General features: G+C 42.5%; 1 protein-coding gene across 5 annotated transcripts in view; it reads right to left on the minus strand.

Moving 5' to 3' along the window:
- Positions 1-289: 289 nt before the first annotated feature.
- Positions 290-14,953, minus strand: part of LOC128208447 (regulator of G-protein signaling 6-like) — a 72,555-nt gene continuing 57,891 nt past the window's right edge. For 2 of the 5 annotated variants that reach the window (XM_052912040.1, XM_052912025.1), the window contains exons 7-9: positions 14,276-14,404; positions 13,589-13,765; positions 11,395-11,464 (exon numbers count right to left, since the gene is read on the minus strand). In XM_052912040.1, coding sequence (XP_052768000.1) covers positions 11,410-11,464; positions 13,589-13,765; positions 14,276-14,404 — 361 coding nt within the window. In that variant the 3' untranslated portion in view covers positions 11,395-11,409. Of the gene's footprint in view, positions 1,647-11,394; positions 11,465-13,588; positions 13,766-14,275; positions 14,405-14,953 lie in introns of those variants that run through there. The other 3 variants (XM_052912019.1, XM_052912014.1, XM_052912033.1) reach the window with 3 other exon arrangements.

Genomic DNA, 14,953 nt, shown 5'->3' on the forward strand with positions numbered 1-14,953 from the left:
TGTGATACAAGTTCTGTCTCTGGAAACATGTGATACACGTTCTGTCTCTGGAAACATGTGATACAAGTTCTGTCTCTGGAAACATGTGATACACGTTCTGTCTCTGGAAACATGTGATACAAGTTCTGTCTCTGGAAACATGTGATACAAGTTCTGTCTCTGGAAACATGTGATACACGTTCTGTCTCTGGAAACATGTGATACAAGTTCTGTCTCTGGAAACATGTGATACACGTTCTGTCTCTAGAAACATGTGATACAAGTTCTGTCTCTGGAAACATGTGATACAAGTTCTGTCTCTGGAAACATGTGATACACGTTCTGTCTCTGGAAACATGTGATACAAGTTCTGTCTCTGGAAACATGTGATACACGTTCTGTCTCTGGAAACATGTGATACACGTTCTGTCTCTGGAAACATGTGATACAAGTTCTGTCTCTGGAAACATGTGATACACGTTCTGTCTCTGGAAACATGTGATACAAGTTCTGTCTCTGGAAACATGTGATACAAGTTCTGTCTCTGGAAACATGTGATACAAGTTCTGTCTCTGGAAACATGTGATACAAGTTCTGTCTCTGGAAACATGTGATACACGTTCTGTCTCTGGAAACATGTGATACAAGTTCTGTCTCTGGAAACATGTGATACACGTTCTGTCTCTGGAAACATGTGATACAAGTTCTGTCTCTGGAAACATGTGATACAAGTTCTGTCTCTGGAAACATGTGATACACGTTCTGTCTCTGGAAACATGTGATACAAGTTCTGTCTCTGGAAACATGTCTTCCAAGTTTCATTTGAATATCTTAAAAGCTTTTGAGATACGGCCAATGTTTAATTTTTTGCATAACAATGCAGTTGCCAAGGCTATGACAATACCGATTTAAAAAACAGATGAGCTAAAAATGAGTAAACTCACAAATTGATGACAATTAGAATACTAAAAACCATTATCAAATTATCTTCTCATGAATACCAGTAATAAGGTTTCTGTTTCTTCAACATGAAGTATCAGCTATTTAATGTAGTTACGTATAATTGCGGACAAATTTGTTTCTCGGACACCAACTTCAACTAAGACTTTTTGTATAAAGATGTTAAAAACTGCAAGTATTTATCAATCAAAAACATGGGATCTAAGAAAATGAACTCACACACTTAAAAATTTAACAATGATCACTTTTCAAGAAGAACCATAACATACTCTGTTTCAAACAAAGTATTCATCAACCTACTTCAAGTATCATTTCTTTAGACTGTAGGCGAAAGGAGAAATAAAAGGATTCTTTGATTAACAATTTCAAGCTGAAAACTTAACAAAACAACATATTCCTTTCTGTTATCAAAAGTTTGAAGCCCGCTCATGTTTGATCACCATGACTGCCTTGATCTCTAAGGAGAGGGCAACAAGCCAGTATTGGCTTATGTATCCCCCTCCCATGGTGTTACGATGTTGGTGCGGGGCACATTCAGGGCAATGCATGGAGCCAGGGCTTCAGATTTCCTAGAAGCATCCGTCCCTGTGGCATTGTAAGATGCCCTGGGCACCTCAAGGTTGCTACGGCGACGAGGGTCCATGCCCCCAATCAGTTTGCTCTCAACATTCTCTGTGCGTCTCCTTAAAGATGGAGAATTTGTCTGCCTGAAAGTTAAAAGCAACAGAGAAGAGAGTTATCAGTTCTGGGTAATGTGAGTCAAGGCTTAAACACGAGCATTACTGAAAAGCATGCTGATGCTGGTATCTACATGTATATATAAAAATCCTCAATAAGTACCACATAACATATGGAGTTAATATTCATCATCCACATAAAAATATGCAGACTGCATACTAACAAAAGCTATCAACATTTTAAAAGATGTGTACCATTTGTAAATCATGTCAATGACAAATGAGAATTCAAGTTGTGGACATGTAGCACAAATATAAACAATACATGTACATTGTACCTCATCAATTAAATACAAACACGTGAACCCCTGACAGTACCAAAGAGGTAGATTGGCTCTTTTGATTAACAGATTTGGGGTCTGAAGATGTTGATTTAATGGAATGAGATTAAAAAAAATTCCTAATTTATGTATTTTTTTCCCAAAAACAGAAACAGCAATATAACTTTACTATCCTTGACCCGTCTCTGTAACTACCATTCAACCATTGTTACTAAACCTACCAACATTTCTTAAGTACCCCTCCCATCACTGTAACTACAGTACCCCTCCAATCACTGTTACAACAGTACCCCTTCCATCACTGCTACTACAGTACCCTTCAAATCACTGTAACTACAGCTCCCTTTCCATTACTGTAACTACAGTACCCCTCCAATCACTGTTACAACAGTTCCCCTCCCATCACTGTTACAACAGTACCCCTCCCATCACTGTAACAACAGTACCCCTCCAATCACTGTAACTACAGCACCACTCCCATCACTGTTACAACAGTACCCCTCCCATCACTGTAACTACAGTACCCCTTCCATCACTGTTACAACAGTACCCCTCCCATCAATGTAACAACAGTACCCCTTCCATCACTGTTACAACAGTACCCCTCCCATCACTGTAACTACAGTACCCCTCCAATCACTGTAACTTCAGTACCCCTTCCATCACTGTAACAACAGTACCCCTCCAATCACTGTAACAACAGTACCCCTACCATCACTGTTACAACAGTACCCCTCCCATCACTGAAACTACAGTACCCCTCCCATCACTGTTACAAAAGTACCCCTCCCATCACTGTAACAACAGTACCCCTTCCATCATTGTTACAACAGTACCCCTCCCATCACTGTAACAACAGTACCCCTCCAATCACTGTAACTAGAGTACCCCTTCCATCACTGTAACAACAGTACCCCTCCAATCACTGTAACTACAGTACCCCTTCCATCACTGTTACAACAGTACCCCTCCCATCACTGTAACTACAGTACCCCTCCCATCACTGTTACAAAAGTACCCCTCCCATCACTGTAACAACAGTACCCCTTCCATCACTGTTACAACAGTACCCCTCCCATCACTGTAACAACAGTACCCCTCCCATCACTGTAACTACAGTACCCCTTCCATCACTGTAACAACAGTACCCCTCCAATCACTGTAACTACAGTACCCCTTCCATCACTGTTACAACAGTACCCCTCCCATCACTGTAACAACAGTACCCCTCCAATCACTGTAACTACAGCACCCCTCCCATCACTGTTACAACAGTACCATTCCCATCACTGTAACTACAGTACCCCTTCCATCACTGTTACAACAGTACCCCTCCCATCACTGTAACTACAGTACCCCTCCAATCACTGTAACTACAGTACCCTTCCCATCACTGTTACAACAGTACCCCTCCCATCACTGTAACTACAGTACCCCTTCCATCACTGTTACAACAGTACCCCTCCCATCACTGTAACTACAGTACCCCTTCCATCACTGTTACAACAGTACCCCTCCCATCACTGTAACAACAGTACCCCTCCAATCACTGTAACTACAGTACCCCTCCCATCACTGTTACAACAGTACCATTCCCATCACTGTAACTACAGTACCCCTTCCATCACTGTTACAACAGTACCCCTCCCATCACTGTAACAACAGTACCCCTCCAATCACTGTAACTACAGTACCCCTCCCATCACTGTTACAACAGTACCATTCCCATCACTTTAACTACAGTACCCCTTCCATCACTGTTACAACAGTACCCCTCCCATCACTGTAACTACAGTACCCCTCCAATCACTATTACAACAGTACCCCTCCAATCACAGCTACTACAGTACCCCTTCCATCACTGTAACTACAGTACCCCTCCAATCACTGTTACAACAGTACCCCTCCCATCACTGTAACTACAGTACCCCTTCCATCACTGTAACAACAGTACCCCTCCCATCACTGTAACTACAGTACCCCTTCCATCACTGTTACAACAGTACCCCTCCCATCACTGTAACTACAGTACCCCTCCAATCACTGTAACTACAGTGCCCCTCCAATCACAGCTACTACAGTACCCATCCCATCACTGTTACAACAGTACCCCTCCCATCACTGCAACTACAGTAACCCTTCCATCACTGTAACAACAGTACCCCTCCCATCACTGTAACTACAGTACCCCTTCCATCACTGTTACAACAGTACCCCTCCCATCACTGTAACTACAGTACCCCTCCAATCACTGTAACTACAGTACCCCTCCCATCACTGTAACAACAGTACCCCTCCCATCACTGTTACAACAGTACCCCTCCAATCACTATTACAACAGTACCCCTCCAATCACTGTAACTAGAGTACCCCTTCCATCACAGCTACTACAGTACCCCTCCCATCACCGCTACTACAGTACCCCTCCAATCACAGCTACTACAGTACCCCTCCCATCACCGCTACTACAGTACCCCTCCAATCACAGCTACTACAGTACCCCTCCCATCACAGCTACTACAGTACCCCTCCCATCACCGCTACTACAGTACCCCTCCCATCACCGCTACTACAGTACCCCTCCTATCACCGCTACTACAGTACCCCTCCCATCACCGCTACTACAGTACCCCTCCCATCACCGCTACTACAGTACCCCTCCAATCACAGCTACTACAGTACCCCTCCCATCACCGCTACTACAGTACCCCTCCCATCACCGCTACTACAGTACCCCTCCACTCACTGAAACTACAGTACCCCTCCCATCACCGCTACTACAGTACCCCTCCCATCACCGCTACTACAGTACCCCTCCCATCACCGCTACTACAGTACCCCTCCCATCACCGCTACTACAGTACCCCTCCACTCACTGAAACTACAGTACCCCTCCCATCACCGCTACTACAGTACCCCTCCCATCACCGCTACTACAGTACCCCTCCCATCACCGCTACTACAGTACCCCTCCCATCACCGCTACTACAGTACCCCTCCAATCACAGCTACTACAGTACCCCTCCCATCACCGCTACTACAGTACCCCTCCCATCACCGCTACTACAGTACCCCTCCACTCACTGAAACTACAGTACCCCTCCCATCACCGCTACTACAGTACCCCTCCCATCACCGCTACTACAGTACCCCTCCAATCACAGCTACTACAGTACCCCTCCCATCACCGCTACTACAGTACCCCTCCCATCACCGCTACTACAGTACCCCTCCACTCACTGAAACTACAGTACCCCTCCCATCACCGCTACTACAGTACCCCTCCCATCACCGCTACTACAGTACCCCTCCCATCACCGCTACTACAGTACCCCTCCACTCACTGAAACTACAGTACCCCTCCCATCACCGCTACTACAGTACCCCTCCCATCACCGCTACTACAGTACCCCTCCAATCACAGCTACTACAGTACCCCTCCCATCACCGCTACTACAGTACCCCTCCCATCACCGCTACTACAGTACCCCTCCACTCACTGAAACTACAGTACCCCTCCCATCACCGCTACTACAGTACCCCTCCCATCACCGCTACTACAGTACCCCTCCCATCACCGCTACTACAGTACCCCTCCCATCACCGCTACTACAGTACCCCTACACTCACTGAAACTACAGTACCCCTCCCATCACCGCTACTACAGTACCCCTCCTATCACCGCTACTACAGTACCCCTCCCATCACCGCTACTACAGTACCCCTCCCATCACCGCTACTACAGTACCCCTCCAATCACAGCTACTACAGTACCCCTCCCATCACCGCTACTACAGTACCCCTCCCATCACCGCTACTACAGTACCCCTCCACTCACTGAAACTACAGTACCCCTCCCATCACCGCTACTACAGTACCCCTCCCATCACCGCTACTACAGTACCCCTCCCATCACCGCTACTAGAGTACCCCTCCCATCACCGCTACTACAGTACCCCTTCCATCACCGCTACAACAGTACCCCTCCAATCACAGCTACTACAGTACCCCTCCCATCACAGCTACTACAGTACCCCTCCCATCACCGCTACTACAGTACCCCTCCCATCACCGCTACTACAGTACCCCTCCCATCACCGCTACTACAGTACCCCTCCAATCACAGCTACTACAGTACCCCTCCCATCACCGCTACTACAGTACCCCTCCCATCACAGCTACTACAGTACCCCTCCCATCACCGCTACTACAGTACCCCTCCACTCACTGAAACTACAGTACCCCTCCCATCACCGCTACAACAGTACCCCTCCAATCACAGCTACTACAGTACCCCTCCAATCACAGCTACTACAGTACCCCTCCCATCACCGCTACTACAGTACCCCTCCAATCACAGCTACTACAGTACCCCTCCCATCACCGCTACTACAGTACCCCTTCCATCACCGCTACAACAGTACCCCTCCAATCACAGCTACTACAGTACCCCTCCCATCACCGCTACAACAGTACCCCTCCCATCACCGCTACTACAGTACCCCTCCCATCACCGCTACTACAGTACCCCTCCTATCACTTTAACTACATTACCCCTCCAATCAATGTAACTTCAGGGTAGTACCCCTCCCATCACTGTAACTACAGTACCCCCCCCCCCCCATCGCCGTAACTACAGTACCCGTCCCATCACTGTAACTACAGTACCCCTCCCATCACTGTAACTACAGTACCCCTTCCATCACTGTAACTACAGTACCCCTCCCATCACTGTTACAACAGTTCCCCTCACATCACTGTAACTACAGTACCCTTCCCATCACTGTAACTACAGTACCCCTTCCATCACTGTAACTACAGTACCCCTCCCATCACTGTTACAACAGTTCCCCTTCCATCACTGTAACTACAGTACCCCTTCCATCACTGTAACTACAGTACCCCTTCCATCACTGTTACTACAGTACCCCTCCCATCACTGTTACAACAGTACCCTTTCAATCACTGTTACAAAAGTACCCTTCCAATCACTGTTACAACAGTACCCCTCAAATCAGTGTAACTACTGTACCCCTCCCATTACTGCTACTACAGTACCCGTCCCATTACTGCTACTACAGTACCCCTTCCATTACTGCTACTACAGTTCCCCTTCCATTACTGCTACTACAGAACCCCTTTCATTACTGCTACTACAGTACCCGTCCCATTACTGCTACTACAGTACCCCTTCCATTACTGCTAAAACAGTACCCCTTCCATTACTGCTACTACAGTACCCCTTCCATTACTGCTACTACAGTACCCGTCCCATTACTGCTACTACAGTACCCCTTCCATTACTGCTACTACAGTTCCCCTTCCATTACTGCTACTACAGTACCCCTTCCATTAATGCTACTACAGTTCCCCTTCCATTACTGCTAAAACAGTACCCCTTCCATTACTGCTACTACAGTACCCGTCCCATTACTGCTACTACAGTACCCCTTTCATTACTGCTAAAACAGTACCCCTTCCATTACTGCTAAAACAGTACCCCTTCCATCACTGCTAAAACAGTACCCCTTCCATTACTGCTAAAACAGTACCCCTTCCATCACTGCTAAAACAGTACCCCTTCCATCACTGCTAAAACAGTACCCCTTCCATCACTGCTAAAACAGTACCCCTTCCATTACTGCTAAAACAGTACCCCTTCCATTACTGCTAAAACAGTACCCCTTCCATTACTGCTAAAACAGTACCCCTTCCATTACTTCTAACCAGTTCCCCTTCCATTACTGCTAAAACAGTACCCCTTCCATTACTGCTAAAACAGTACCCCTTCCATTACTGCTAAAACAGTACCCCTTCCATCACTGCTAAAACAGTACCCCTTCCATTACTGCTAAAACAGTACCCCTTCCATTACTGCTAAAACAGTACCCCTTCCATTACTGCTAAAACAGTACCCCTTCCATTACTGCTACTACAGTACCCCTTCCATTACTGCTACTACAGTACCCCTTCCATTACTGCTACTACAGTACCCGTCCCATTACTGCTACTACAGTACTCCTTCCATTACTGCTACTACAGTACCCCTTCCATTACTGCTACTACAGTACCCGTCCCATTACTGCTACTACAGTACCCCTTCCATTACTGCTACTACAGTACCCGTCCCATTACTGCTACTACAGTACCCCTTCCATTACTGCTACTACAGTACCCGTCCCATTACTGCTACTACAGTACCCCTTCCATTACTGCTACTACAGTACCCCTTCCATTACTGCTACTACAGTACCCGTCCCATTACTGCTACTACAGTACCCGTCCCATTCCTGCTACTACAGTACCCCTTCCATTACTGCTACTACAGTACCCGTCCCATTACTGCTACTACAGTACCCCTTCCATTACTGCTACTACAGTACCCGTCCCATTACTGCTACATTTGTACTACAGTACCCGTCCCATTACTGCTACTACAGTACCCGTCCCATTACTGCTACTACAGTACCCCTTCCATTACTGCTACTACAGTACCCGTCCCATTACTGCTACTACAGTACCCCTTCCATTACTGCTACTACAGTACCCGTCCCATTACTGCTACTACAGTACCCCTTCCATTACTGCTACTACAGTACCCGTCCCATTACTGCTACTACAGTACCCCTTCCATTACTGCTACTACAGTACCCGTCCCATTACTGCTACTACAGTACCCCTTCCATTACTGCTACTACAGTTCCCCTTCCATTACTGCTACTACAGTACCCGTCCCATTACTGCTACTACAGTACCCGTCCCATTACTGCTACTACAGTACCCCTTCCATTACTGCTACTACAGTACCCCTTCCATTACTGCTACTACAGTACCCCTTCCATTACTGCTACTACAGTACCCGTCCCATTACTGCTACTACAGTACCCCTTCCATTACTGCTACTACAGTTCCCCTTCCATTACTGCTACTACAGTACCCGTCCCATTACTGCTACTACAGTACCCGTCCCATTACTGCTACTACAGTACCCGTCCCATTACTGCTACTACAGTTCCCCTTCCATTACTGCTACTACAGTTCCCCTTCCATTACTGCTACTACAGTACCCGTCCCATTACTGCTACTACAGTACCCGTCCCATTACTGCTACTACAGTACCCGTCCCATTACTGCTACTACAGTACCCCTTCCATTACTGCTACTACAGTTCCCCTTCCATTACTGCTACTACAGTACCCGTCCCATTACTGCTACTACAGTACCCGTCCCATTACTGCTACTACAGTACCCGTCCCATTACTGCTACTACAGTACCCCTTCCATTACTGCTACTACAGTACCCGTCCCATTACTGCTACTACAGTTCCCCTTCCATTACTGCTACTACAGTACCCGTCCCATTACTGCTACTACAGTACCCCTTCCATTACTGCTACTACAGTACCCGTCCCATTACTGCTACTACAGTACCCCTTCCATTACTGCTACTACAGTTCCCCTTCCATTACTGCTACTACAGTACCCGTCCCATTACTGCTACTACAGTACCCGTCCCATTACTGCTACTACAGTACCCGTCCCATTACTGCTACTACAGTTCCCCTTCCATTACTGCTACTACAGTTCCCCTTCCATTACTGCTACTACAGTACCCGTCCCATTACTGCTACTACAGTACCCGTCCCATTACTGCTACTACAGTACCCGTCCCATTACTGCTACTACAGTACCCCTTCCATTACTGCTACTACAGTTCCCCTTCCATTACTGCTACTACAGTACCCGTCCCATTACTGCTACTACAGTACCCATCCCATTACTGCTACTACAGTACCCGTCCCATTACTGCTACTACAGTACCCCTTCCATTACTGCTACTACAGTTCCCCTTCCATTACTGCTACTACAGTTCCCCTTCCATTACTGCTACTACAGTACCCGTCCCATTACTGCTACTACAGTACCCGTCCCATTACTGCTACTACAGTACCCGTCCCATTACTGCTACTACAGTACCCGTCCCATTACTGCTACTACAGTACCCGTCCCATTACTGCTACTACAGTACAGTGTTAGATTTAATGCCAAAATGGCACACAGGTTAATGTTGTAACATTTAGTTACAACCAAGACAGCGATGATGAATTACATTTTAATAGCATGTACTTCTCTTCAGAACTGAAATTGTCAGAACTATTAGAATAAAAACTTTGTTCTTACATGCTTAGCAGTCACCCGTAGCATTATATGTACATAATCAAATTAAATGTATGGGAGTGTATTAAACTCGGGACTTTTTTATTTCAATCGTTTGTAAGTATTTAAACATAAAGTCTTCTACTGGAAAATATTATATTTAATGACAGTATTCATTTAAGCATAAAGTCTTCTACTGGAAAATATTATATTTAATGCCAATATACTACCACCATAAACCATTTAGTCAACCTCACACGCTCTTCATCTAACAACCAACTCTGCTGAGGAGTAATTATTCATTGCTCCTTCAGTGGCAGATCTTGGTGCCTTATAGCATTTTCTATTAAAAATATTTTTTATGCTGAGATTGATTGTAAGGGCATAAGTGGTAGATTATGTGAGGAAATAAGTAGAGCGGAAGTTGAGTCTAAAAATCAGTATTTTCTTTCTCCCACCAGTTGAGTTCACATGTCCGTTAAACTACATACCTTCTGTACCAGACAATATAATTTTAAAGCAGCCTTATACTACAAAAACAAACATTTCCACTCAGAAGCACAACATCTGTGGCACGAAACAAATAATCTCAAAACAAACAACACAGAAAGCTTCGACAAAACACTAAAATATGTATGTGTGTGAATAGTGAAATGTATACATACATGGTGATAAGTACATCATAATGAATTCTAGGGAATAGTGAAGTGTATACATACATGGTGATAAGTACATCATAATGAATTCTAGGGAGGTTACTTGAGTATAAAACCAGAACTGCTTTTTCAGTGATGTGGATATAAACTGAGTGCATCGTTATATCAAATTGTGATCTTGGAGCCAAACGACAACCACACATGAATTTCTACAACAAATTGTCTTGATTAGCCCCAATGTAGCCATCTATAACACAACCTTCTGCAGTATAGCTTCAGTACACACAACTCAAACTGATGCCATTTGGAATATTATCATTATTTCTTTTTGTAATTTAAATAATTTTTAATTATCTATTTGTAATTCAAGGGTTTTGATATAAAATAAATAACATATTTTCATATTTAAAAAAAAAAAAAAATAGCCAAATAGTGAAAAATATTTGATATCCTCCATGATTCTATTTTCTGTTAATCTTTATGCGACTATAGATAAAGCAATCAAGTTTTATTTCTGATCACCAAACAACACTGCCCAAGTACATGTAAGTGTGTACTGTGCTATACTGGCAGAAGTCCAATGCTGGTGAACACTGCAGGGGCAATTTTGGGGGGCAAGAGGGTGGGGCACACAGCTACCTACCCAGTGTATGTCCCCATATATATACTGCTGTCCGAACCCACATAGGAATTTCTGGCAATACAAAACATGTTCATGTACCTACAGCTACTGTTACAGAAAACAACGTCTTGCTGAACTTTTAATATTGGGTGATGATATTTAATTGTGTCCACGCTGCATTTTTTAAAAAGGAAAGAACTGTGCTGTCAATACACTCTTTCATGCTTTTTTATCAAATAAAATTCACCAACAGAAACAAAATTAATTAACATATAAAATAAGGTTGGAATGTTTGGGGTTTATAAAAACTTTCATCTTAGCAACATTTCCAACTTGAAATATTGCTTTATAAACTTCAAACTTCCTGAACACTTTTTCATACTTTGGCATACTTTTAAAACTGAATTTGATACTTGTTGCGCTCACCACCTTACTTATTTATCTATTTTTTTTACTATTAAATGCAATATTTACATGCTGCAATTAACGACATGTGGATGGTCACAGAACCATTGATGTGGTAATTGTCTTCCAGTATTAAATTGATATTTTGATTTCACAATAAAATCAAACCACTGATCCAATATCATACTGGCAGGCTACTATGCATATAAAATACATGAAAACAATAACATTCAAAGTCTCTAATTGAACAACCAATCTCAGGTGCTTCTAAAAAATCACAAACATTGAAGTGCTGTTCTTACATGCTGTAATTAGTCTACCATATGCAACATGAAGAGAACAAAAACAGTCAGAAATGAAGTCTTAGAACAAATGAATTAATAAAATAACAAAAAGTTCCCATTTTGTTTATGCTTTGCATATGAATGAATGGTACCCAGTACTTAAATCTTCCAAGGAAGCTAGTACATTTTGTATACAGAAACAGTATATTTTTATATATAATTCATCTCTTAATTTTCACTATGCCAGACCATTAATAATTTAACTCTAAACTTTTAATAATATTATTGAACTGAATATAGTCTAATAAACTAAATCTAAATGGCAACATGTCGAGCCCGTTGAAAGAGTCTTTGACACTGATATAATGCTCCCCCATGCAATTTCAACACAGGATAACACAAAGTAAAACAATAAGGGACCAGCAATATGCCTTATCATGGTGAGCCTCCATAGCAATCTTTATTGAAAATCATGGTCAAGATACAGGCGGGACAAGGTTCAGTCAACAATGGTACTCATTTTGACACTTTACCTTTAAGTGTGACCTTGACCATTGAGGTTCAGACCTGGGGGCTTGTATCCCACATGCCACTTCATCATCACAAACCTTCATGTCAAGTTTCTCATAAATCTTCTAATGCTTGGTTTCAACTTTTGATCTGTAAATGTGGCCTTGACCTTTGATGTAGAGACCTGACTCATTGTGAGGCTTTATGGCCAGTTTTTGAATATCCTATTATGCATTGTCCAAATACAGCCTGGGCATTAGGTTTAGTTCAGACCAGTCATATCAACAGTAATCATTTTGAAATTTGACCTCAAAGCGTGATCTTATCCTTTGAGGTGACAATCTGGGTTGTGCAGGACACACCACCTCATCATGGTGAACCTTCAAGGCAAGCTTTTTTGAAAATCCTATAATGCATTGTCAAAATACAACCTGGCAAGGATCATTTAAACCTTTGACCTTTTAGAGCGACCTTGAAAATCATATAATGTATGGTCAAGATACAGCCTAGCAAGGATCATTTAAACCTTTAACCTCTTAGCGTGACCATTGAAAATCCTATAATGTATGGTCAAGATGCAGCCAAACCAAGGTTCAATCCAGACTGGCACACGCACATACACCAATGTCAACATGACAACTACATGTATGTCTCACTCACCGCAAGCGAGCTCGACAAAGAAAAGAACATAATGTGAAGTTGAACTACATAATCATGCTTAAAAACACCATTTCAGATCAGTTATGAATCATGTCAGAAGGAAGTGTCAATACACTCTCTTATATGTGCATGACAAAATATTTTTCAAGCAATGATTATGATCTGTTACTTATACAGGAAAGAATCTTGTAGGTGACATCATAAGCATTAATTTGCTTAATTAGTTACCGTAATTAATGTCAAACCCTTACAGACTTTATGTTACTGTATTTTTCAAAATATAAAGGCTCGTACAAAATCAGCCCCGATATAGTAAAGTCTAATGCCTGTGGCTAACCTGAGGGCATGCTTGGGTTTATCTTCAAGCTCCTTCAAGTTTCCAGTGCTGTAAGAGTGATAAGATGCCCCACCAATCTCTGCCTCGATACCCCCATCACTTGACACGCTACCCCGCCTCCGGACCTGGGGACTAGGGGCTGTCGTTTTCTTTCGATTGCTCCCAAAGTTGAAAAACCTGCAGTAAATGTATGGCAATAAATTGCAAAGACTCAAATTTACAGAGTTTTTCATTAAACTAACTTCAATTTCAAATCTGTGCAGATATGTATTTACAAATGTTAGACTCATTGTCAACTTCAGAGAAGAATCATATTTAAAATCAGGATTCTTGCTTTGCAGGAATTAATTGATTCCTTCTTGTTTTACATAAATGATTTAACATACAGCCAAACAAAAATATTGGTGTTGTTCCGGCTTCCTGACAAACCTATTTTTAAGTCCGGACCCGAGATATTTTCTCGGTCATTATTTTTATCATTATTGGATAAATAAACCATGTAGCACTATCTTTGTACAAGATGAATTGAATTGAGTCACTTTCCTATCAACTTAAATGTCAGAATGTGTATATATGTATACAATACAATCATATTCAGAATGTAGCAGGATCCACAGCATATTTTTGCTTGGTCTACATTATATATATCAGCCAAGAAGAAATCCATATGTATCCAAAGTGTGTTACCTTTTCTTAGCAAAGACTGTCTGTGACTTCTCGAGGAGTTGTTTATACTGGTCAGAGCGGATAAAGCGTGTGTAGCTGTCCTTCTTCATCAGCCCATACACATGCTCCATCGCGGGCTGGAATATGAACCTACCAAAGAAAGCGATAATCATCAGTTAAATTTCATTTTGTAAAATCTTAAACGTGCCATAGCTTTGTGGAAAGAAGACTGATAAAACAAAATTTAATAGGTTAAAAAACATTCCTTAAAGTTGCATGAAATTGTCCTGCCATAAAGGAGTAATGTTATCAAAGGACGATAACTCCAAGAAATTAATGTTTTATAAAAAATGCATGGGCAGTATAGTAAAAATTGGGTTAGTAAGAAATGGACAGAGACCACCATACAACTTAGGTCCCATGAAATATTTATAAAAATACATATATGCACAAAATATTGATAAATTTTAAAACAAGCCAAAAGGATGAAATCTCTGAACTAACTTGTGCTTTAATTAGGTTTAAGAGCAATAACTCTATTACAACTGAGAGAAAGTCAACACAAATCTTAAAAGCTTAACAAGCTTAAGTAGCTTATCTTAATTAGCCAAAATACTTACTGAAATTGAATTTTGATAAATAAAAAATGGTTAATTGAGATTATCATAAACATAACTCTTATCTAAAGTAAATAAACTC

The sequence above is a fragment of the Mya arenaria genome, chromosome 2 (genome assembly GCF_026914265.1).
Source record: "Mya arenaria isolate MELC-2E11 chromosome 2, ASM2691426v1".
Lineage (NCBI taxonomy): Eukaryota > Metazoa > Mollusca > Bivalvia > Myida > Myidae > Mya > Mya arenaria.